Raw genomic sequence first — 26245 nt, 5'->3', positions numbered from 1 at the left:
AAATATTGCTATATTGCTCTGATAAATCGAGAGTTATAAGTGATTGAGCTCCTCTGTGAAAACCATGTCTTTGCAGACTGCTGTCCATATTAAGCAGGAGCAAATAGCATATTGCCTATTAATCTGAATTGAACATAGAACTGTTGCTATAGGCCTTCTTTTGATTTGTTTGTTGTATTGTTTTCACTTTCGGCTTTACATGATCAACAGTAGTTGTTTAAAAGATTGTGTCTCGTCATCAGCTTGAGCCAGGTGTGCTTCTCATCCAGCCCGTCACTTTTAGGGATTCATAGTCTGCAGAAAAAACTGCTGGTTTGAATCTGCGTTTACTCTGACATTCACACGGGGGTGTAACAGGAAAGTAATATATTACAAAATTAACTAGTAATAATACTACTTTACTTTAATATTAACGAGTAATATGTAGTATATTACATTTTTTGAGTAACAAGCCCAACACTGCTGGATTCATTCTGAACAAACTTAAAATGTGGTTTAAGCAATACTTTGCCTAGGTTAATATTGCTTTTTCATTGTTGATATGTTGCACAGTCTGTATTCTCTCTATTAGCTACTGTGTTTTTCACACCTATCACACCCTTCCCCATAGGCAAGAGGTTATCCAGCAAATGTTAAGCTCTTTAAGTCAAACACTTTGCGACCAGTGCATTTTCTTCTAGTGCAGAAAGCCCACTCAAAGCTAAGAAACCCTTCTCCTGGAATTGGTACAACCCAAGCTGGCAGTGCTCGATCTACGGGAGAGACCAGGTGTGGCGCCGGCGGGGCAGGCTTCATTTGGGCAGCCATATTGCAGCAGAATGTCAGAGCACTCTTTACTCCCAGTCTTTCTGGCCAGTGTCAGAGTTGTCTGGCCTTGTGGATCCCTCGCTGTTACATCACTTCCATACTGCAGAGAGAGAGAGAGAGAGATAGAGAGAGAGAGAGAGTGTAAACACTTCACAATGCACATACAATATCCACCATGATTAAAATAATAATCAATCAAAATGTGTCAGTTGACTAATGACTCTCTGTCTCTGATCATGTTCCCCAGCAGACAGAGCAGGGGCAGGAGCTTACCCAGACCAGCAGACAGAGCAGGGGCAGGATCTTACCCAGACCAGCAGACAGAGCAGGGGCAGGATCTTACCCAGACCAGCAGACAGAGCAGGTGCAGGATCTTACCAAGACCAGCAGACAGAGCAGGGGCAGGAGCTTACCCAGACCAGCAGACAGAGCAGGGGCAGGATCTTACCCAGACCAGCAGACAGAGCAGGTGCAGGATCTTACCCAGACCAGCAGACAGAGCAGGAGCAGGATCTTACCCAGACCAGCAGACAGAGCAGGAGCAGGATCTTACCCAGACCAGCAGACAGAGCAGGAGCAGGATCTTACCCAGACCAGCAGACAGAGCAGGGGCAGGAGCTTACCCAGACCAGCAGACAGAGCAGGAGCAGGATCTTACCCAGACCAGCAGACAGAGCAGGGGCAGGAGCTTACCCAGACCAGCAGACAGAGCAGGAGCAGGATCTTACCCAGACCAGCAGACAGGGCAGGGGCAGGATCTTACCCAGACCAGCAGACAGAGCAGGAGCAGGATCTTACCCAGACCAGCAGACAGAGCAGGAGCAGGATCTTACCCAGACCAGCAGACAGAGCAGGGACAGGAGCTTACCCAGACCAGCAGACAGCAGGGGCAGGAGCTTACTCAGACCAGCAGACAGAGCAGGGGCAGGAGCTTACCCAGACCAGCAGACAGAGCAGGGGCAGGAGCTTACCCAGACCAGCAGTTGAGTCATGACCGCGTCTCCCAGCTGGCAGGCGGCGTGCAGCGCCGTGCGTGGGGGTGAGGGCCCCCCGGTGGGCTGGCTGTTGATCTGCTCCTTGGTACTGTGGGCGAGGAGCAGGAGGAGCCTGGCCAGGTCCCTCTCTGTTACCGCCGAGAGCAGCCATACAGGCACACTACCCCCGCCGGGGCCCGACCCAAGAACCGGCAGGGGGGCCACAAACAACCGCTGCTCATATTTGGCCCGGATCCAGGACTCCCTCTCCTCCCTGAGAGACGGGGACACACAGATGAGTGATGAGACGAGTGACTAATAGAACTTTATGGTAGTTAAGGTAAAAATAGTGACCATGCACAGACAGGAAGTACAGGGTGTAATCGTACTTGTCTTAGACATGTACCCACCATGCTACATTAGACATACTATGTTAGTCATGTACCTACCGTGTTAGACATACACCCACTGTGTTAAACATGTACCCCACTGTGTTAGACATGTACCCACCATGTTAGACATGTACCCACCATGCTAGACATGTACCCACTGTGTTAGACATGTAACCACTGTGCTAGACATGTAACCACTGTGTTAGACATGTACCCACTGTGTTAGACATGTACCCACCATGCTAGACATATACCCACTGTGTTAGACATGTACCCACCGTGTTAGACATGTACCCACTGTGTTAGACATATACCCACTGTGTTAGACATGTACCCACCATGCTAGACATACACCCACTGTGTTAGACATGTACCCACCATGCTAGACATGTACCCACCATGCTAGACATACACCCACTGTGTTAGACATGTACCCACTGTGTTAGACATGTACCCACCATGCTAGACATGAACCCACAATGCTAGACATGTACCCACCATGTTAGACATGTACCCACCATGCTAGACATGTACCCACTGTGTTAGACATGTACCCACTGTGTTAGACATACACCCACTGTGTTAGACATGTACCCACTGTGTTAGACATACACCCACTGTGTTAGACATGTACCCACTGTGTTAGACATGTACCCACTGTGTTAGACATGTACCCACCATGCTAGACATGTACCCACTGTGTTAGACATGTACCCACTGTGTTAGACATGTACCCACCATGCTAGACATGTACCCACCATGTTAGACATGTACCCACCATGCTAGACATGTACCCACTGTGTTAGACATGTACCCACTGTGTTAGACATACACCCACTGTGTTAGACATGTACCCACCATGTTAGACATGTACCCACTGTGTTAGACATACACCCACTGTGTTAGACATGTACCCACCATGTTAGACATGTACCCACTGTGTTAGACATGTACCCACCATGTTAGACATGTACCCACTGTGTTAGACATGTACCCACCATGCTAGACATGTAACCACTGTGTTAGACATGTACCCACTGTGTTAGACATGTACCCACTGTGTTAGACATGTACCCACTGTGTTAGACATGTAACCACTGTGTTAGACATGTACCCACCATGTTAGACATGTACCCACCATGCTAGACATGTACCCACTGTGTTAGACATGTACCCACCATGCTAGACATGTACCCAGTGTGTTAGACATGTACCCACCATGCTAGACATGTACCCACCATGCTAGACATGTACCCACTGTGTTAGACATGTACCCACCATGCTAGACATGTACCCACTGTGTTAGACATGTAACCACGGTGTTAGACATGTACCCACTGTGTTAGACATGTACCCACTGTGTTAGACATGTACCCACCGAGTTAGACATGTACCCACTGTGTTAGACATGTACCCACTGTGTTAGACATGTACCCACCGAGTTAGACATGTACCCACTGTATTAGAAATGTACCCACTGTGCTAGACATTCACCCACCGTGTGGCGTTTGGTTTGGGCTTGTGCCTGCCCTGGGTGTTGCCCTCCCAGATGCTGTTGGCCATGTGGTTGCCGATGGCAGCCAGGACCTGTGTGAGTTCGCCGGGCCAGTCGTCCAGGTCCAGGGAGCGGACCCGTGACAGGTGGGTCCCCAGGTTCCGGTGGATCCCCGAGCACTCAATGCAGATCAGCGCCCCCAGGTTGAGACTGGCCCAGGTGGGGTCTATAGAACCAGAGATGGAACAGAGACAAACAGGAAGAAGGAAAGGTTCCACATTTTACAAACCCGGTGAATAGATAGACTTTCATAGGTGTTTTTGCATTATCAGCAACTTTTCGGTCAGTTGATTAGTGTAAATACTGTAACCAGCTCAGTGGCCTTAGAGTGTCCGTCCTGAGATTGGGAGGTTGGGGGTTCGATCCCCGGCCGAGTCATACCAAAGACTATAAAAAATGGTGCCTGACACCTCCCTGCTTGGCAATGAACATCAAGGGCTGGATTGGGGGTAAATCCCTGGGACATATTAGTGTCATGTCCAGGGGGTGTAAGCTGCCTCATGCTAAGGAACCAGGAGATAGGCTCCAGCTATCTGCCCTATGGGCCACTAGGCTCGAGAACCAATTGGTTCTCAAGGCTACTTCTTCTTCTTCTGTAACGTGGCAAGCATACACACATAAAATCCAGACACCCACTTTGTGCCTCGCAGTCGACACAGAGGTTGTTCCCCTTGGCATTCCGGATGGCCTGCAGGGCCACCGCCTCACTCTGGCTGCTCCTACGAGCCTGAGGACACACACACACACACACACACACACACACACACCCACACACACACACACGAGTAAAGTAAGTAAATAAATCGCTAAGTCAAACACATTCCTCACCCCCCCCAGGGGCTGTCTGTTCTAGTGCCTGCTGGGCCTTGCCTTGTTTCTGCCGCTCTCACAGGACTGCAGGCTGGCGAGGATCTGGCTCTCGATGGCCGCCACCCAGGCGTCCCTCGCCTCCAGACTCTGCGCCTCGAAGTGCCACGTCTGGCCCGAGCTCGACACGATGATGAAGTCCGGATTCTCCTCTTCTGCGGGAGACAGGCCAGCAACAGGCGTTCAAACACACCAGAAGTCGATGAGGAAAGCAGGGGTACTGTATGTTTTACTGTACAGAGACATTATCAAACTGAGAGACAGAAATGAGCATGCAGTAGGTTAAGGGGAAAGTGTGTGCGGGTGAAATCATAAATAAGACATTGCGTGATTGGACAGTGACAGAAAGAGACAGACATGTAAACGCATTCCGGCAGACTGCAGTGGTCTAGTTACCTGTCTTATTAATGTTTCTCAAGCTACCAAAGCTCTTTAGCTTCCACATTTTGCGCTTGGCTGCAGACAGAGCGAGATGCGAGATACGGAAACAGACAAAGCAGAAGTGAGGCTGTGGAGAAAACCTTGAAGAGCCACATGTTCTAGTCAAAGCAGCAGGGAAAGGTGTCAGAAAGAAAGATAAGGGTCAAGCAGAAGAGTCAAGATCATGGCCAGAGTTATCATCTGTAGAAAGATGTCCCGGTGATTACAGTAGAAGAGTCTGGATCATAGCTGGTCCCAGACAGCAATCCGATCAGGGCCATATACACGCCAGATCTGGCACTTTTGGCTTAGTTCCGGCCCATATACGGCCCGGATCCGCTTGCTAACTGGGGTGTTATCGTCTCACCATCTGCCTGTCCCACAGCGCTGTCTCCTTTTTGGGTCATACTCTTCTTCCTCGTTTTCTTCCTCCTGTCACTCACTGGAGAGGACTGACCAGGCTCTCTTCCAAAAGGACTACTGGCTGGTACTTCAAGAGCATCTGGTATTAGGGGACAAAGATGAGTCGGATACGACTTGTGTCTTTTACGTACTGTATGTGGGGAATTGCATACTTGTACCTGTACTTGTGCAGACATTGAATTGTATGTGACACTAACAGGAATGTGTTTTCCTACGTACCAACACTGTAGGCCTTATTGGAGAGTGAGGAGGGACAGCGATGGAGCCCTCGTTCTCCCTGAGGGGACAAGACTGCAGCTCCTTCATCTACAGACAGAGGGCCTGAGAGAGAGAGAGAGAGAGAGAGAGAGAGAGAGAGAGTAGTTACAGTGTGTGTGTGAGTGTGTGTGTGTGAGAGAGAGAGTTACAGTGTGTGTGTGTGTGTGTGTGTGTGTGAGAGAGAGAGAGAGAGAGAGAGAGAGAGAGAGAGAATGTGTATGTGTGTGTGTGTGTGTGTGTGTGTGTGTGCGTGTGTGTGAGAGAGAGAGAGAGAGAGAGAGAGAGAGAGAGAGAGAGAGAGTAGTTACAGTGTGTGTGTGAGTGTGTGTGTGTGAGAGAGAGAGTTACAGTGTGTGTGTGTGTGTGTGTGTGTGTGAGAGAGAGAGAGAGAGAGAGAGAGAGAGAGAGAGAGAATGTGTATGTGTGTGTGTGTGTGTGTGTGTGTGTGTGCGTGTGTGTGAGAGAGAGAGAGAGAGAGAGAGAGAGAGAGAGATGGATTGATGGATTACACTTCACAGTTTACAACTCATCTGGCTGCTACTGTAGATGGACTGTATGTACTGTAGATACTGTATGGACAGATACAGTGATCTAACCAGTCTACTACAGCCTGTTATTTGCTGTATAAATGCCCAGGTTACCATACCTCCACTGGCGCCTTCACTGGCTACCGCGTCTTTGACGACGCCGTTAACGCTAGCGACAGGGCCCGCCGGCGCCACCGCTCTGGGTGGGCGTTTCCCCGGAACCTTCACCGTGACACGGAGCAGGTCGATCTCCTTCCCGTGGACATTCTGCGTGTAGTCCTGAAACCACACGGTCCGCAACATTAAAACTACACTACCCTACAACACGTCATATCTAGGTGTCCATTGTGTTGTAATCATAGTGTCTCAGTTCAGCGTTTGCCTTCATTTTCTGTGTATCTGCTTGATTAAAAAGCACTGGAAGCCTTTAATAGAGAGAGATGTCTCCAGCAGATAATGTGTTTGTTTTTCCTGTTGATGCAGAGTGCTGGTGGTGGGACTCACGTTGAAGCTGGCATGGTAGGACAGGGTGCCGCTGTTGGACAGAGAGACGTACTTCTTCTTCCACTCCTTGTTCAGCGAGCTGCCACTCCGCTTCCATAGGATGCTCTGTCCCAAACAAGAGCCAGTGTGTTCACTCACTTCACTGCCTGTCTAACTAACATCTTCCTGTCGCTCCCATAGAGGCTAGTACTAGGGCTGGGTTTAAAAAATCGATTCATCGATTCTGAATCGATTCTGAATCAAATGATTCAGAATCATTCATGAATCCCAAAATCGATCTTTTATTTAATGAATAAATGAATAAATGAAGGTATGAATAGTTCATTAATTCATTCAATGATTCATTCATTCATTCATTCATTCATTCATTCATTCATTTTTGGAAATCAGTATCGATACCCAGCCCTAGTATTGATGTGTTGCATAACTTGGCAGTCATGTAATTAAGGTTACAGCTAAAAACAACAGGTTTTAGTAACACTAACCGAATCGCTATCGAATCGAATTGAATCGTGATAATCGATTCTGAACCTTGTGAATCGGAATCGAATCGATTCTTGAAATTCGACGCGATACCCAGCCCTAGCTAGTACCCTTCTGCTTTTCTCTCCACTGTACAGGCAAATGGATGGATACCAGAGACTAGAAGGACGGTGCGTGGAAGTGCAACGGTCCAGGGTTCGAACCCATGCGAGAGACACAGGCGGTAGTGGAGGAGGATGGGATAATGACCACGGTCAGTCCCCCCTCTGCCCCCACAGTGAGAGTCAGACTGACCTGTTTGACGGCGGTGGGCCGGACGCTGCCCGCGTCTCCCCTGGGGTCCGGCGTTTTCTTCTCCGAGTCGCTGCTTCGACGGTTCTGGGAGTGTGGAGAAGAGTTTGAGATGAGAGAGAGAGGGTGGCGGTCACACAGACGGACGCACAGAGAGGTGACAGACAGATAAAGGGACGATGAGGTGAGATGACAATGTGTGAGGAGGGGAGGAAAGATTGACTCTTGTCCAGATAGCAAGCGGATCTGGGCCATATACAGGCCAGATCTGGCCCTTGTGGCTTAGTTCCGGCCCATATATGGCCCGGATCCGCTTGCTATCTGGGTGAAGCCCGAAGCCTGAATGCTCAAGATCCTAAAATCCTAAAACAGAGGCCCTTTTCACAGACGCCATTTTGACATGTCAAAGCAGGGTGAACACAGGTGTAACTCAAGATTCAAGATTTCTTTCAAGATGTCTTCATTTCTTATGTGTAATGTACAGTACGTGTACAGTTACAGTGCAGTGAAATGTTGCTGCCGGCTCCAAGATTATGCTCAATACAGATAAAATGTACAAATTACACTACACACTGATCAAGTTAATTATGGTCCCATTGTACTTAGTGTGTCACAGCCATTCCAGTGACCCAGCATGCACACTATCAGGATCTAGTCCACATAAATCCTAAATGGAACAGGGCCATAATTAATGTTATTAATTACACCTGTGTTGTTATTAACTACACATGTGTTTACCCTGCTTTGACAGATCAAAATGTCCGCTGTGAATCGCGGGAGATTCCGACCCAGCTGATCCCTTCAGATAATGGGAAAAAGAGGAGAGATACAGACAGACGGAGAGAGAGAGAGAGGGGGGGATGACAACTGACCGTGAAGAGAGAGGTGCGTCTACGAGGGATGTTCCTCAGGGACCCTGCAGTGACCCCACCGCCCCCCTCCCCCCCCGCCCCGGGCCGCAGCTCCCGGTGGCCGAACACCGGGGTGGAGGGGAGCGAGGAGGGGCAGGCACTGCCGTGGCCTCCGTTACTGGCCTGGGGGTGGAGGCAGGGGGGGGATGGACGAGAGAGAAGGGACAGAGCATGTGGTGGTTGACCAGGACAAATGAATTGAAACATAAATGCACTATATGGACCAAAGTATTGGGACACCTACACATTACACCTAACAGGAGCTTTTAAGACATCCCATTCTAAATTCATAGGCATTAATATGGAGTTGGCCCCCCCTTTGCAGTTATAACAGCTTCCGCTCTTCTGGGAAGGCTTTCTATGCGATTTTGAGAGTGAGTCTGTGGGGATTTTTGCTCATTCATCCAGAAGAGCATTTGTGAGGTCAGACACTGTTGTTGGACTAGAGGCCCAGATAGCAAGCGGATGTGTAATGATTCTGGGCCATATATGGGCCGGAACTAAGCCACAAGGGCCAGATCTGGCCTGTATATGGCCCAGATCCGCTTGCTATCTGGGCCTAGGAATCTAGAGCATGCGTAGGTGTCCCAATACCTTTGTCCATATAGTGTAGATGGTGAATGAAATGTGTCTATTCTGTTGGCTTCTCTGCTGGTTCCTCTGAACATACTGTATACTCGCCCGAATGACATTGAGGCCTGAGAGTGCTAAGCGTGATACCTGTCCAGAGAAGGGGGCCGAGCCCGGGGTGGCCAGCCCAGAGAAGGAGGCCGAGCCTGGGGTGGACAGCCCGGAGTGACTGGGGGAGTTGGGCAGGGACTTGCAGGAAGCCAGGAGCGCTGCCTGCTTCCTCTGGCTAACTATCCTCTGGGCAGCTAGGATGAGAGAGAACAGGTATGGTCAGATGGCGCTGACCCTGTACAACTTGCATCATATACAACTAAATAATAACATCACAATCAGAAATATGAACTATATTATAGGGTTGACCAATGACGCGATGTCTGATTAATTATCTATCAGATGAGATGTTCTGTGCTGTGTTGTTGCTACTTCGCCTGCTCCCTCACTAACACCGCCGCTGAGGTTCACTCACCCTCAGAAAACACCCGGTCCACGTTGAGGCCGTAGGTGGCGCAGGTCTCGTAGAACACCGAGTGGCGGACGTCAACGCACAGCTGCCGGGCTCTGATGTCCTCAATCACCCGCGGGTTGGTGCTGCTGATCTTGTCTTTACGGGAGAACAGGAGAGAACGGGAGGTACAGACAGGAAGGAGTCGTGCATTATTCAGTACACTAACGTGATACTTCCTAAAGGTAACCTTTGCCCTTTGAGCCAGGTGTGCTATAGGGGAGGATAGATGGATGGATAGATAGATAGATAGATAGATAGATAGATAGATAGATAGATAGATAGATAGATAGATAGATAGATAGATTAATACAGTAGATAGATAGATAGATAGATAGATAGATAGATAGATAGATAGATAGATAGATAGATAGATAGATAGATAGATAGATAGATAGATTAATACAGTAGATAGATAGATAGATAGATAGATAGATAGATAGATAGATAGATAGATAGATAGATAGATAGATTAATACAGTAGATATATTATTACAGTAGATAGATAGATAGATAGATAGATAGATAGATAGATAGATAGATAGATAGATAGATTAATACAGTAGATAGATAGATAGATAGATAGATAGATAGATAGATAGATAGATAGATAGAGATAGATAGATAGATAGATAGATAGATAGATAGATAGATAGATAGATAGATAGATAGATAGATAGATCCCAGAGGAATATTGGTGAAATAAATAATACTATATAATTTGAAAAGTAACCATTCAGGATTTTCTGTGCTTTCCCAGGTGAAATGTTCAGCTTCTCTGATGTTCAGTGTTCAGGTAGAGCTCTACCTTGGCTGCCCACCACGATGAACGGGATGTCTGTGGTGCCGCGCTGTGTGTTGAGCTGGCTGTACAGCTGGTACACTTCCTGGAAACTGGCTTCGTTCTCCAGACTGAACACCAGGATGACGGCATCCACCCAGCTACTGAACTGGACTCAGAGAAGACATGGAGAAAACACACACACACACACACACACACACACACCACACACACACACACACACACACACACACACACACACACACACACACACACACACACACACACACACACACACACAGAGTTATGACTTCCAGCTCCTGGGGCTTCTACACCAGAGAGATCAGCACCTTGGGACAGCAGCTCCTGTCACTCACCTGTGCATCAGGTGACCCCGCCTCCTCCCTGATCAGTAACAGATGACTCTGTCCATCAACCAGAACCTCCTTCTTATAGCGCCCACCTGGAGATGAGAGACACTTCTGAACATGGCCCAGATTCACGACAGATGCAACAGTACAGGCTATGAGAGAGAGATGTTTAGTGATCTTACTGTCGTGCTTCTCCAGCGGCAGGTAGCTGCCAGTGATGTATCTGTTCACCAGAGCTGACTTGCCACTGCGAAGACTCCCAAGAACTCCCTGTGTAGATTCAAAAGAGTAAGGAGACACGCAGATGTTCATGTTCTGCGACCCTGGGCACCGTAGAAGAGAGGTGACAGAGTGAGGAGGAACAGAGACATGACGGAGTGAGGAAGAACACGTGACAGAGTGAGGAAGAACAGAGATGTGACAGAGTGAGGAAGAGAGATGTGACAGAGTGAGGAGGAAGAGAGATGTGACAGAGTGAGGAAGAGAGATGTGACAGAGTGAGGAAGAACAGAGATGTGACAGAGTGAGGAAGAACAGAGATGTGACAGAGTGAGGAAGAGAGATGTGACAGAGTGAGGAAGAACAGAGATGTGACAGAGTGAGGAAGAACAGAGATGTGACAGAGTGAGGAAGAACAGAGATGTGACAGAGTGAGGAAGAACAGAGAGGTGACAGAGTGAGGAAGACCAGAGATGTGACAGAGTGAGGAAGAGAGACGTGACAGAGTGAGGAAGAGAGATGTGACAGAGTGAGGAAGAGAGATGTGACAGAGTGAGGAAGAACAGAGATGTGACAGAGTGAGGAAGACCAGAGATGTGACGGAGTGAGGAAGAACACGTGACAGAGTGAGGAAGAACAGAGACGTGACGGAGTGAGGAAGAACACGTGACAGAGTGAGGAAGAACACGTGACAGAGTGAGGAAGGGTTTTCTTACCAGATGCAGCTCTGGGATGGAGCGACTCAGGGTCCACTCTTGACTGTTGGCACAGGCTGCTGTAGAAGGAGAGAGGGAGGGAGAAAGGAGGGGAGAGAGAGAGAGAGAGAGAGAGAGAGGGTGAGAGGGAGGGAGGGGAGAGAGAGAAAGACAGGAGGAGGGAGGGAGAGAGGGATGCAGTGAGGGAGAGAGAGAGCCGGTGAGAGGGAGGGAGAGAGAGACAGGAAGGGAGGGGGAGAGAGAGAGGGAGAGAGACAGGGAGAGAGGGAGGAGAGAGAGGGAGGGAGAGAGAGAGAGACAGGGTGAGAGGGAGGAGAGAGAGAGGGAGGGAGAGAGAGAGACAGGGTGAGAGGGAGGAGAGAGAGAGGGAGGGAGAGAGAGAGACAGGGAGAGAGGGAGGAGAGAGAGAGAGGGAGAGACAGAGAGCCAGGGTGAGAGGGAGGGAGGGAGAGAGAGAGAGAGTGAGACTTCATCATTTTGATAACGCAAGGAGAGTAATCAATCAAAGCCAATGGCCTTGGACAGCGATCCACCTCAGCCATATGAGTTATGGCTATAGAACACACATACTGTACTATCTTAATGAAAATAACCTTTCAGGAACAACAGGGGTTCCACACCAGGGACCACCAGTCACCCCAGATACCCACTTCAGTCTCCAGAGCAGCGCTGGCTGCGTATAAATATGTGATGTCCCCTTGAATGACCTTTAGAGTGAGGAGCTGTCAGTCAGTATGGTCTCTGTCTGATGCTTGAGGGACAGCCATCTGCAGCTGTGTCCCTACCCAGATAGCAAGCGGATCTGGGCCGTATATGGGCCGGAACTAAGCCACAAGTGCCAGATCTGGCCTGTATATGGCCCTGATCGGATTGCTAACTGGGTATGCTTGGAGGCCTGGCTCAAATAATCATGATGGGTAAATATTCTCTTTTCTCTTTTACTCACAATATTAATTTGATCATATAAACTGGGAGGTCTAAGCGTTGTAGTTGATATCCAAACGCAAGAGGATCAATTGTAAAACGGTGCAGTCGTCTGTGAAAGTGACAGTAGACATGGTCACCAGGGACAGAGAGCTGGCTCAGCAGTGTTAACTCCTGCAAACAAGGCGTGTAGTGTGGTCCCAGAGGACAAACACCTTCATACACACACACACACACACACACACACACACACACACACACACACACACACACACACACACACACACACACACACACACATTCACATGCTACCACGGTCAAGCCTGGATCACACACAGCTGTGCTACTGTCTCTGCTGGGCAAGGTGGCATGATGCACCCAATGAGATGTGACTCTCACACTTGTACACACCCTGCTCACAGCTGTGGGGGCGTCCGTCCACATGCAAATGGCGTTCTAGGTCACTGAAACTGGACTTTTTTGAAAACTCCGCTCAGGGTGAACATTTTTAGAAACTTCACTTTCAGTGTTTTCGCATGGACAAGAAAACCAGAGTTTTGGGCTTGTTTTTACGTCGCTGTCACCTCCTGTTTACATAAGATGCCGTAATGAGAACCTTGTGGACTCAACCACACAACTCTGCAGCTCTCGGTTCACAAAATGCTGTTCCTCTTGTGTTTTCTCCTGGCGAATAAAGGGCTAAAAATCTAAGTTGAAGTAGAGCAGAAGTCCGAAAGCTAATGTGACAGCGAGCAGCCCATTTGATGTGTGTGTTAGAGCCTGGTTACCATGGAGCCATTGAACAGAACGAGCCAGCGACAGTCTAAGCAGCGTGTTTTTGCATTTTCATATGAACAGATTTTTTTGGGAGAATTAAGGAGGAAAAACCCGTTTCAAAACGTGTACCTGTGGACAAGGTCTGAGAGGAACATAATATCAGGGTTCAGGTCAAACGGGTGGGTGTGGCTCAGGGGGTAGAGCAGGTCGTCCAATTATCATAGGGTCAGCGGTTCGAATCCCGGCTCCTCCTGGTGACATGTCGAAGTGTCCTTGGGCAGGACACCGAACCCCGCCATTGGTGTGTGAAAGTATGTGTCAATAGGTGAATGAGAGGCCTTCATTGTAAAGCGCTTTGGATAGAAGCACTATATAAGTGCAGTTCTTTTACCATATACCGATTAAAAAGGGGGTGAGATGAGTCAAAGAACTTAGACTCAAGCTGCTACTGGAGGTGGCGTCCTCTCCTCAAATGAACCCCTAACATAGTGAACAGGACAGCGAGAGACCGAGAGCCTCACTCTATCTGAACAGACATTTAGCCAAAGGTCCCATTATGTGATGGAGCCATGATGGTAATCAGACAATATGATTATTATACGACCTCAGCATGAAGCTAATGAACAACCAGATCCATACTAGACATACTGGCACTATAACCAGACCCATTCACTATGACATACTGGCACTATAACCAGACCCATTCACTATGACATACTGGCACTGTAACCAGACCCATTCACTATGACATACTGGCACTGTAACCAGACCCATTCACTATGACATACTGGCACTGTAACCAGACCCATTCACTATGACATACTGGCACTGTAACCAGACCCATTCACTATGACATACTGCCACTATAACCAGATCCATTCACTATGACATACTGGCACTATAACCAGATCCATACTAGACATACTGGCACTGTAACCAGACCCATTCATTATATGACACACTGGCACTATAACCAGACCCATCTATCTATCTATTTAATACATACTGCCACTAGGGCTATTTTTTCTTTTCCTTTTTTTGCTACATTCTTTTTGGAACATTTTCAGAAACCTCCCTCCCTCCACCCCTATCTGTCTGTCTGTCTGTCTGTCTGTCTGTCTGTCTGTCTGTCTGTCTGCCTGTCTGCCTGTCTGTCTGTCTGTCTGTCTGCCTGTCTGTCTGTCTGTCTGTCTGTCTGGTCTGTCTGTCTGTCTGTCTGTCTGTCTGTCTGTCTGTCTGCCTGTCTGTCTGTCTGCCTGCCTGTCTGTCTGTCTGTCTGTCTGTCTGTCTGTCTGTCTGGTCTGCCTGTCTGTCTGTCTGTCTGTCTGTCTGTCTGTCTGTCTGTCTGTCTGTCTGTCTGTCTGTCTGTCTGTCTGTCTGTCTCTCACTGTAGTCACTGGCAACAGCCCTGCTGGTTGCTATGGAAACCCTCCATTCAGCCCCCTCTACTCTGCATGCCAACCAGCATGAACATAGAACACCCACACACACACACACACACACACACACACACACACACACACACACACACACACACACACACACACACACACTGAGGGGAAAAAAACATACCAGGAAGACCAGTCTCTAGACTATGGTCCCACGGCAGAGAAATAATTCAAGCATCGTGAGGAATGATCCTGCTTCTCAGTATGACAACACACATCATCTCCCCCCATCTACTGTAGTTAACGCTAACAAGAAAGATACAAACAAACTGACAAATTACAACACTAACTAGAAATGGTATCCGCAGAGCACAGACCCCCGTCCATGACTGCATTCCGTGGCTCTGTGTGCCACGCCTGTGCGTGCGAGCAGCACATTGTTGGTATTGCTGCATCAGTCCAAACCCTGTGTCTCTGTGACCTTCCGATGTTGAGATATGGCTGTTTCAATTCCCCTCATTGACAATGAATGGAGGGAGGGGGTTTCACTCCTAATGCCTGGCTCACGCGACAGGATATTTAAAATATTAACCGATATCGAAATTGGGTTAAATAAGGCATATATAAGGCGAATCGTAACAGCTGTTCTTCTCGTGAATCTCGAACACGCACAGATGACAAGTTTTGAAAATAACGGCTCATCACACACTACAGGATCTTATCGTGCCCGAGGGAGCAACGAACCACTGGTCTCGCCGTCTCGCTTGTAAAGTAAATACACATGGGTCAGTGAGCCGGTCGGGAGGTATAAGATTGGATCTGTAAACCCCTCACATTACAAGATAATCTGGGTCAAACATCAGTACCGGCCAACGTTCCAGACCAGATTTCTCCTCCGATTGTCCCCAAAATCCTGAGCCCGGCATTAGACTAAGTCCCAAAAAATGAATGGAGGTGAATGGCCGTGTTTGTGCGGCACGTGGACTCGCCTCGTGATTCGGATCCGCTCCATAATTGAATGGGTTCTAACTAGACCCATGCTACGCCCCTCCACCGAGTTTCGTGAAAATTGGTGTGGTAGTTTCTGCGCTGTCGCTGGACTGGAGGTCATGAGAAACAACCTGACATAGATCCATCTAGAGTGCTTGTCAATGGTAGACGTCTTTCTGATGTGTTGTGAATTTCTCTAAGTTCTCACAACCCAGACCTAGAATATCATACTATTACTGACTGACGCTTTGACGAGGAAAAATGACGTCTACGATGAAGAGAGGAGGTGTGCGCCCTGAAAAGCGCCAGTCCGAATTGCGTGTAGGACCATGCACCAGCAGAACCATGCACCAGCAGAACCATGCACCAGCAGAACCCTGCACCAGCAGAGCACTGCACCAGTAAAACCATACACCAGCAGAGCCATGTACTGTACCAGCAGAACCCTGCCCCAGCAGAACCCTGCACCAGTAAAACCATGCACCAGTAGAACCATGCACCAGCAGAGCCATGCACCAGCAGAACCATGCACCAGCAGAACCATGCACCAGCAGAACCATGCACCAGCAGAGCCCTGAACCAGTAAAACCATGCACCAGCAGAGCCATGCACCAGCAGAGACATGCACCAGCAGAACCATGCACCAGCAGAACCATGCACCAGCAGAGCCCTGAACCAGTAAAACCATGGACCAGCAGAGACATGCACCAGCAGAGACATGCACCAGCAGAGCCCTGCACAAGTAGAACCATACACGAGCAGAGCCATGTACTGTACCAGCAGAGCCCTGTACTGTACCAGCAGAGCCATACACCAGCAGAGCCATGGACCAGCAGAGACATGCACCAGCAGAGACATGCACCAGCAGAGCCCTGCACAAGTAGAACCATACACCAGCAGAGCCACGTACTGTACCAGCAGAGCCATGTACTGTACCAGCAGAACCATGAATACCCCTTTGCGCTCATATCCCTCAGCATGCAATTTTGTTTTGGCGTTGACTCATTGTTCTAGTATGTACTGTAGCCTACCCTGAGATAGAAGACAGTAGGCTAGAACAGGTTTTAGCATTCTGGGGCAGAATATGACATGTAGGCTACAGTAACAGTTCATAATACACTAGAGGCAGAATACCAGGGGCAGTTTTCTATAAAAACATTCAGAATGTCAAAAGCTTGGCACGCAACAAGGCATGCGCTGCAACGGAGCTTCGCACAATTGTCGCACACTACAAGATGGGAAGAGAGAGAAAAGAGAGGGATAGAGAAAGAGAGAGAAACGAGGGATGGAGAGAGAGAGAGAAAAGAGGGATGGGAGATAGAGAAAAGAGGGTTAGGGAGAGAGAGAAAAGAGAGGGATAGAGAAAGAGAGAGAAAAGAAGGATGATGAGAGAGAGAAAAGAAGGATGGGGAGAGAGAGAAAAGATAGGAAGAGAGAGAAAAGAGAGGGATAGAGAAAGAGAGAGAAAAGAAGGATGGGGAGAGAGAGAAAAGAAGGATGGGGAGAGAGAGAAAAGATAGGAAGAGAGAGATCTCTGGTTCCTGTGGGAGAGCAGGCTGGGTACGACATCAGAGGTAGGATGGGGGGTGGGGGGAGGCGGGGGGGACAGCCTGACTCTGATGTGGGCGTCGCCTCTATAGCCTGATTTGTTTACCCAACAAACGCAATATTTATTTTCCTGGAGACAAAAATTAGCGCAACCAATAGCAGGAGAGAGGAGCCACCGTGGATCTCTGTAGATACGAACAGATGGTTCAGCTTTAACCATTAGGGTAATTATGAGAGCGTTAAACACACAGCGGGGGCTTGGGAGTTAACCCCTCCGGCAATATGAAATCCACCCCCGCTCTGAGGGGAATTAGATTCAGACTGTCCAAGATTATGCTACTCTCAACCCCCCCCCAGATCAAAGAGCTCCATCTATCGTCATTTAACAGTCACATAAGGAATTTAGTTAAGCCCCTCGCAGCAATGTGACAGACCCTTGATTCTCTTGTGTAAATCGTGGCTCTTTGTGTGGCTCACCCACCCTTTGCACTAGATCCGAGAATATAGCATGAGATCAAAATGGTTCTGTTTATATCTCTTTGTCTGTTACACTCAGTGGAGTTGACGTGATCTATGTATTATGAAAAACAGCACACCACAGCTTTTTTCAATGAAGGACAGAGTGAAGTGTGTGTGTGTGTGTGTGTGTGTGTGTGTGTGTGTGTGTGTGTGTGTGTGTGCGTGCGTGTATGTGTGTGTGTGTGTATGTATGTGTGTGTGTGTGTGTGTGTGTGTGTGTGCGTGTGTGTGTGTTACCTTCCTCCTCACTGGAATCCCTGTGTAGACTATAGACGAGAGGAGCTGTGGAGCCTCCAGGTGAGGCTGAACTGCTCTTGGTAAAAATCCCGCTGATGAATTTCAGCATCTTCCTGTCTTTGGCGGCCCCTCGCTGGGCCTGGTCCCCTCGCTGGGCCTGGTCCCCTCGCTGCGTCTGACCGTCCCTCCCCATGCTCGGGTCCTCCGTCAGGCTGCTCAGGTCACTGTTGTCCAGGGTGCGACTCTTGTCCTTGCGCGGGGCCTTGGGGGCCAGGCTGCCGGGGCCGGGCAGAGACGCCGAGCCCGTCTTCAGCCGGTCGCTTCTGGTCTGGCCTCGTCCAGCGGCCGGCCCTCCCGCCTCCTGGGTTCCAGCGCGACCTTCGACCTCCTCCCTCCCGGTACGCGCCCTGGATCTTCCCTCGCTCTCGGCCCAGGAGGCCCGGCAGGGGCCCGGGGAACGCGTCGGGGTCCGTCCGTCCTGGCGGTCCAGGCTCTGGGATGAATTGGGGCTACGCCCCTTGGGCTCTCTGGCCCCTCGCCGGGTAGCGGCGCTGGTGTGGTTCTCCAGCAGGGTCACCGGCCGCTGGCTGACTTGCACGGGCGTGTTCCTGGTCTGGGTCTGGTCAGGCTCCGCCTCCTCGGCGGACGATGGGATCAGCGGCGTGATGTCAGCGCTGCATTTCTTCACGTCCGAGACGGTGAGGGAGTGCGGCCGGTGTCTTTCCGCCGGTTCATCGGCAGCTCTCTTCTGATCCGCCTCCGTCTCAGTAAAGCGTGACTCACTGAGGAGAAACTCTTCCCTTCCTACGGCAGGAGCAACATCCGCACTGCCTTTCAAGGAGCTGGGTGATGTCCTCTCACTCTCCTTCAGTTCGTTACATTTTCCTCCTTCCACAGAAGCGGCGATGCCCTGGTTGGGCTGAGTATCAAGGGGCTGTCCCCGCTCCACCCCGGCCCCCTCCCGGGCTCCAGGTTCCACCCCAGGCCCGGCTGCTCTCTCCTGGGTGTTTGGCTCGGTCTGCTCCCCTTCATGCTCCCCCACCTCCTCTCTCCTCACCAGGGTCAGGGAGATGAGGTAGGTGGTGCGTTGCAGGGTGCCGGCTCCACTCATGGGATCAGCTTTCATTCACAGACGGGTGAAACCGGACAGACAGACATCAACAACTGACAGTTCACCACCAAGAGGGGTTACTAAAAGAGTATAATGACAAAAGAGGGAGGTTCAAAGGGAGAGAGGTTACGTTTTTCCTCAAGAGAGAAATAAAGAGCTGATATCTCCTTCTCTTTTCTCTCTGTTCAAGATTTTGGATTTCAGTCATCAATTCTTTTCACTCTGTATTCCATTTTCAGAACAAAATACAAATATTCCCCACAAAAAATGTCAGCATCTGGAAAAAAAAATGCAACTGTGTACATTTCATCCATTGAGAGAAATGAGGCTTCCTCTCAGTGTCTGATCCCTCGTTTCTTGGTAAACATTCATCTGACCTTATTTCTGATTTGCTGCTGCCTCTGCTCATCTTCATGGACGCAAAAAGGGAGAAGGAAATTCAAAACAAAACATTCCCAGTCACCAATCAGCAAACTACAACGTCAGGGAATGACCATTTTTTCAACATCCTTAGGTTGAAAAAAAAAAAGTACTTGTCTCAGAGCGGTGCGGTCCAGATTAGAGGGCCATCGTGGTCCAGGTGTGCGTTCTGACAGGACGGTCTTGTCTTCTCCCAGAGGTGGCAGGGGCGCGGAGGAGACAGGACAGTGACGAGGTCGGATGTGTATCCGGAGAGATGCGGTGCGAGGCGGGCGGGGGTCTCCAGATGCCGTCACGCCTCTCCCTAACCCCCCTCCCACCCCCGTGTCCTCCAGGCGTGTCAGTCGCCGAGCATGTCAACATGAGCCCAGCTGTGAGGCGAGCCTCCCTCTTCAACGATGCTGCCTCTGAATCCCTCACACACACAGAGAGAGACGCTCGGTTTCAACCGGTGCAAAGACAGTAGCCTAATCAGCACACACACGGAGTTCAGACAGGAGCCTCCAGGTCTTCAGCTGCCCCCCCCCCAGACCTCCCCCCCCCGTGTGTGAACGCCAGACCGGACAGAACAGGACAACCTGCACCGCGTCGATCCCTCTCCCCCTCTCTCGGTTTCAGCGTCTTGCTCCTTCCCTCTCTCCGTCTCTCACAGAGAAGGCAGACTGTGCGCTGTCTGCTCTTTATTGCTCTCTCTCTCCCCCTCCTCCCTCTCTCCATCCCCCCTCCCTCCTCCTCCTCCTCCTCCTGATGTACGGGGGAGGGCAGCAAGGCGCGGAGGACAGGCTGGTGGTTAAACAGACACAGCCGAGAGGGAGAAATAAAAGAGGGACCAGCAAGGTTAAACAGAACTGACAGAGAAATAGAACAAAAGGTGTGAGAGGTTATTTTTTCCTCCTCTGCCTTGTCTGGTGGTTTCTACAACCAGGGGAAGCTCTTATCAACCGCCCTGACACACAGCCAGTGTGCTGCTTGTCTCAGATGCTGAGGCAGCCTGTTACTAAGGGGGCTACAATCTTCCCAGCGCTCGCGCCACAACCACCGTCCTCCCCTCCTGCCTGCTCCTCCACCTCTCTACTATAGCTCTGTATCGTAATGTGTGTGTGTGTGTGTGTGTGAGAGAGAGAGAGAGAGAGAGAGAGAGTGTGTCTATTGCCTAATGTCTATTGCAGCTTGTGTTCATTATCTGAAGTGGGTAAGCCCAGGCTCACAGCAGGGATAGATAATTGGTGTGAGAGGTTGTGAACATATTGGACATCAATAAGACAACTACACACTACATCAAGAAAGATAACATTCAGTTCAGATCGACAAAACACATACAGTATAGTAAATACTGATTTAATGCTTCTTTATCATGTAAATGTATACCTTCATGTGTGGTATATTGTAGGTAGAATGTTGTTAACATCCAAATCCCCCCCCCCCCCATCAGCTCCCCCTCCCTGTCCCTCTTCTCACTGTCACCCAATTACCACTCCTACTGAATAACCACTCCCACTGAATAACCACTCCCACTGAATAACCACTCCCACTGAATAACCACCCCCACTGAATAACCACTCCCACTGAATAACCACTCCCACTGTATGTACACTCCCACTGAATAACCACTCCCACTGAATAACCACTCCCACTGTATGACCACTCCCATTGAATAACCACCCCCACTGAATAACCACTCCCACTGTATGACCACTCCCACTGAATAACCACTCCCACTGAATAACCACTCCCACTGAATAACCACTCCCACTGTATGACCACTCCCACTGAATAACCACTCCCACTGAATACAAAAGAATCTGACAGTGTTTAGCTCAGGGAAATCACGACCTGGGAGCAAATGGAAAACAGCCTCTGAATCTCACTGAAAAAACCTACCACCTACCATGGTATTTCTGGACAGTCAATAAATATAAAAAATCCACAATGAGAGCAACCAAAATAGGAAGTAAAAGAAGAAGAACAAGAACAGAAAACTAGATTATGCAATATATATAATTACATCTCCTCCATACCAAATCCAATGATAAATGTGATATAACTATGTATGCACGTGTTGTGTATATGGTCTGCTGTTTCCTTCTGAATCTACTGTAATTAATCTGATACAGACATCCACTGGTTTGATATGAAGAATCACGTCAAACACACGCTCTCTCTTTTTGCTTCCTACACAGACACACACAAACACACACACACAAACACACACAAACACACACACACAATACAGGCAGAAAACCACACACACAGATGCTGTCAGATAGACAGAGGGCAGTGGTCCTGCTGGGTGATTAGTCTGTGAGCCATCCTCCTCCTCCCTCATCCCTCGTTCATCTGTCTCTTCATCTCAATCTCCCCGTCCCTCTGCACGCTGCAGCGAGCAGGCGGCCAGGAGACGGATCCCAAGTCAAATGACTTAATTCAACGCTCTGGAGAATTCCCTGCCTATTCTCTACTATTCATTACACCTTCTTATGGCACACAGACGGTTAACCTCATCCCACTCAGTGATTTGATTCAGCTCAGAAATGGCCTTCTGCTCCACGGGGAGCGAAGTGGAGCAAATGAAACATCATCCCCTACCTCCAGTATTCTACACACTTATGCTAAACAGGTTTACAGAGTTATATCCTACATTATTATCCGCTTGCTGTTTTTGCGTCACTCCTGTTATTCTTATTTCCAAACGTATATTAACGACAGTCTCCAATAAGATAGGCTAGCCTACTATATAACTCAAACTTGTAAATCACCTGTTTGATTGGTTTAATGTGAAGTGAACACAGTGTTACAGTGTAGCCCTATTCCTATTGTTGTTACAAAATCCTCCGCATCTGTCTATTACACTAGAACAGATCTGCCTGTTACACTAGAACAGTTCTGCCTATTACACTAGAACAGATCTGCCTATTACACTAGAACAGATCTGTCTATTACACTAGAACAGTTCTGTCTATTACACTAGAACAGTTCTGTCTATTACACTAGAACAGATCTGCCTGTTACACTAGAACAGTTCTGCCTATTACACTAGAACAGATCTGCCTATTACACTAGAACAGATCTGTCTATTACACTAGAACAGTTCTGTCTATTACACTAGAACAGTTCTGTCTATTACACTAGAACAGATCTGTCTATTACACTAGAACAGATCTGCCTGTTACACTAGAACAGTTCTGCCTATTACACTAGAACAGATCTGCCTATTACACTAGAACAGATCTGCCTATTACACAAGAACAGTTCTGCCTATTACACTAGAACAGATCTGTCTATTACACTAGAACAGATCTGTCTATTACTCTAGAACAGATCTGTCTATTACACTAGAACAGATCTGCCTATTACACTAGAACAGATCTGCCTATTACACTAGAACAGATCTGCCTATTACACTAGAACAGATCTGTCTATTACACTAGAACAGATCTGCCTATTACACTAGAACAGATCTGCCTATTACACTAGAACAGATCTGCCTATTACACTAGAACAGATCTGCCTATTACACTAGAACAGATCTGCCTATTACACAAGAACAGTTCTGCCTATTACACTAGAACAGATCTGCCTATTACACTAGAACAGATCTGCCTATTACACTAGAACAGATCTGCCTATTACACTAGAACAGATCTGCCTATTACACTAGAACAGTTCTGCCTATTACACTAGAACAGATCTGCCTATTACACTAGAACAGTTCTGCCTATTACACAAGAGCAGTTCTGCCTATTACACTAGAACAGATCTGCCTATTACACTAGAACGCAGCTCCGGATGTCGACCTCCAAAACGTAGCTCCAGCTGTATCGATCCGCCCCCGGGTTCGAGCTTTGTTTTGGCTGTAGTAGTGTAATTGCTAGGTGCAAACGTAGGTATTTTTCAGGAAAAACACAGAAAAACGTAGTAATATAATCAGGGTCTGAGACCAGAGAGACCAGAGAGAGACCGCAGTCTCGAAGCTTTGCCAGTTCAAATTTAAATATGCATAAAAACTTGATGGAATGATCTCATGTGCAGCAAATTCCTCTGAGGCCTCGTCTGGCAGCTCTGGAAGTCTGCAGTCTCACAGTTCAACAGGGCAAGAAGAACCAGGCATCCTTCATTGATCAGTTAATGATCTTACAGCAAATGATCAACTACTTTCCAAATCCCTGTTTCACACCAACTTCTATTTAACCTAGAAACAGCAAAAGGCAGGTCCACGCCCACAAAGAATAAAGACTAAGATGATTCTCTGCTAACCTCAAACAGAAACTCAAAAGAAAGGTGGGGAGGTTGTTAGAGGAAATGACGGAAGCGCAATGCAATTCTCGAGTAAGGCTAGGACTGTTTGTCTGAAAGGAAGTGGCTTTGAGGGTAACACCATTGGCAGACAGGAAGTAGGCCATCGCAGCAGGTTCCCATCTTGCTGCTATGGTGATGTAGCCAGAGTGATGCTGCCATTGGTTACCTCCGGTGTTCTGGCTGACAGTGTGCCACGTGGCGTACTGGAATTACAGTGAAAATGGTTCACTGAAAGGCAGAACTGACGGCCTCATTAACTTCAGCGAAACTTCAACACAGGAAGCAGAGAACACCTCTTTGGTATCAAGCTATAGTACAATAATGCATTATAAACGTACTTATAATGCGTTATAATCTAGTTATAACACTTTATAATTACAGTTATAAGCACTCATAAAGATTCATGATGCTTTATAAAAGTAGTCATAACACATTATAAAGCATTTTATAATAACTTATACATGGTCAAGTATCATAATACTTCATAACAAAGTGAAAAAGGTTTATTGACGTTTTTGCAAATATATGTAAAAAAACAACAACAACTAAATATTCCATGTACTTCGGTATTCACACCCTTTACTCAGTACTTTGTTGCGGCGCCTTCGGCAGTGATTATAACCTCAAGTCTTCTTGGGTATGAAGCTACAAGCTTGGCACACCTGTATTTGGGGTATTGCTCCTATTCTTCTCTGCAGATCCTCTCAAGCTCTGTCAGGTTAGATGGGGAGCGTCGCTGCACAGCTATTTCCAGGTCTTTCCAGAGATGTTCAATCAGGTTCAAGTCTGGGCTCTGGCTGGGCCACTCAAGGACATTCACAGACTTGTCCCAAAGCCACTCCTTCGTTGTCTTGGCTGTGTGCTTAGGGTCGGTGTCCTGTTGGAAGGTAAAACTTCACCCCTGAGGTCCTGGGCACTCTGGAGCAGGTTTTCATCAAGGATCTCCCTTCCGTTCATCTTTCCCTCTATCGTGACTAGTCTCCCAGTTCCTGACGCTGAAAAACATTCCCACAGCATGATGCTGCCACCACCACACCATTCACCATGGGGATGTTATTAGCCAGGTGATGGTGCCTGGTTTCCTCCAGATGTGACGCTTGTCATTCAGGCCAAAGAGTTCAATCTTGGTTGCATCAGACCAGAGAATCTAGTTTCCCATGGTCTGAGAGTCCTTTAGGTGCCTTTTGGCAAACTCTAAGCAGGCTTTCATGTGTCTTTTACTGAGGAGTGGCTTCCGTCTGGCCACTCTACCATAAAGGCCTGATTGGTGGAGTGCTGCAAAGATGGTTGTCCTTCTGGAAGGTTCTCCCATCTCCACAGAGGAACGCTGGAGCTCTGTCAGAGTGACCATCGGGTTCTTGGTCACCAGCCTGACCAAGGCCCTTCTTCCCTGATACTCAGTTTGGCCGGGCGGCCAGCTCTAGGAAGAGTCCTGGTGGTTCCAAACTTCCTCCATTTAAGAATGATGGAGGCCACTGTGTTCGTTGGGACCATCAATGCTGAAGACATTTTTTGTACCCTTTCCCAGATGTCTCGGAGGTCTACTGACAATTTCATCCACTTCATGGCGTGGTTTTGGCTCACACATGCATTGTCAACTGTGGGTTAATACAACTTTACATACAGTACAGTAGACAGGTGTGTGCCTTTCCAAATCATGTCCAATCAATTGTATTTACCGCAGGTGGACTCAAATCAACTAATCACTAATCTAATCACTGCCAAATGTGCCTCAAGGTACTGAGTAAAGGGTGTGAATACCTGTGTACATGTGATATTTCAATGTTTTATTTTTAACACATTTGCAAAAATGGCTAAAAAACATTCTTCATTGCCATTATGGGGTATTGTGTGTAGATTGATGAGAAAAAATGAATCAATTTTGGAATAAGGCCAAACAAAGTGTTGGAAAAGTGAGGGGTGTGAGTAATTTCCGGATGCACTGTATACACCATGAACCACTGCAAGTTTAAACAACACCGCTGTTAGGGTTTCACATACTTCAAACAGACAGATTGCACCTGTTGCAATGAGAAGATATCTTACCTTGGATAGTATGTAGGTAAACCTTGAGACCAGAACGTAGCTGTGGATCACTGACTCTCTCCAGTTGTTTGAAGAGTCTGTTGATATAATTCTGGACAGATTCGTGCCGCCTAACCTCTGCTCTGATCGCCATTGAGAAAGCTGATTTACTACTGCTATTCATTTTGACACATATAGACCGTCATACAGTAAGAACCTGTTTCAGCCCATTTGAACCCCTGACTTCTGGCTTCACAACTGAACTGCTAAACACACGGTACACCCATATGCACAAATACTGTACACACAAAAACACACGCACGCACAAAGTAGTCCAAGAGAAAAGTGATGTATGTGTACTGAAGCCAAAATTCATCTA

At 48.2% G+C, this 26245-nt stretch overlaps 1 protein-coding gene across 1 annotated transcript; it reads right to left on the bottom strand.

The window, feature by feature from the left end:
* Nucleotides 1–700: 700 nt before the first annotated feature.
* On the bottom strand, nt 701–26050 carry agap2 (ArfGAP with GTPase domain, ankyrin repeat and PH domain 2; the record flags this gene model as incomplete). The annotated part of the gene is made up of 19 exons (XM_084445283.1): nt 701–907; nt 1779–2055; nt 3672–3894; nt 4365–4455; nt 4599–4750; nt 4992–5051; nt 5383–5517; nt 5658–5759; nt 6343–6502; nt 6728–6832; nt 7505–7588; nt 8374–8535; nt 9133–9287; nt 9509–9643; nt 10353–10494; nt 10703–10788; nt 10879–10966; nt 11632–11690; nt 25888–26050. The coding sequence occupies 19 exons, from the start codon at nt 26048–26050 to the stop codon at nt 701–703; spliced, it is 2586 nt and encodes an 861-aa protein (XP_084301409.1).
* Nucleotides 26051–26245: the final 195 nt, after the last annotated feature.

The sequence above is a fragment of the Borostomias antarcticus genome (genome assembly GCF_949987555.1).
Source record: "Borostomias antarcticus genome assembly, chromosome: 11".
Lineage (NCBI taxonomy): Eukaryota > Metazoa > Chordata > Actinopteri > Stomiiformes > Stomiidae > Borostomias > Borostomias antarcticus.
This window is presented reverse-complemented; position numbering and strand designations above follow the sequence as displayed.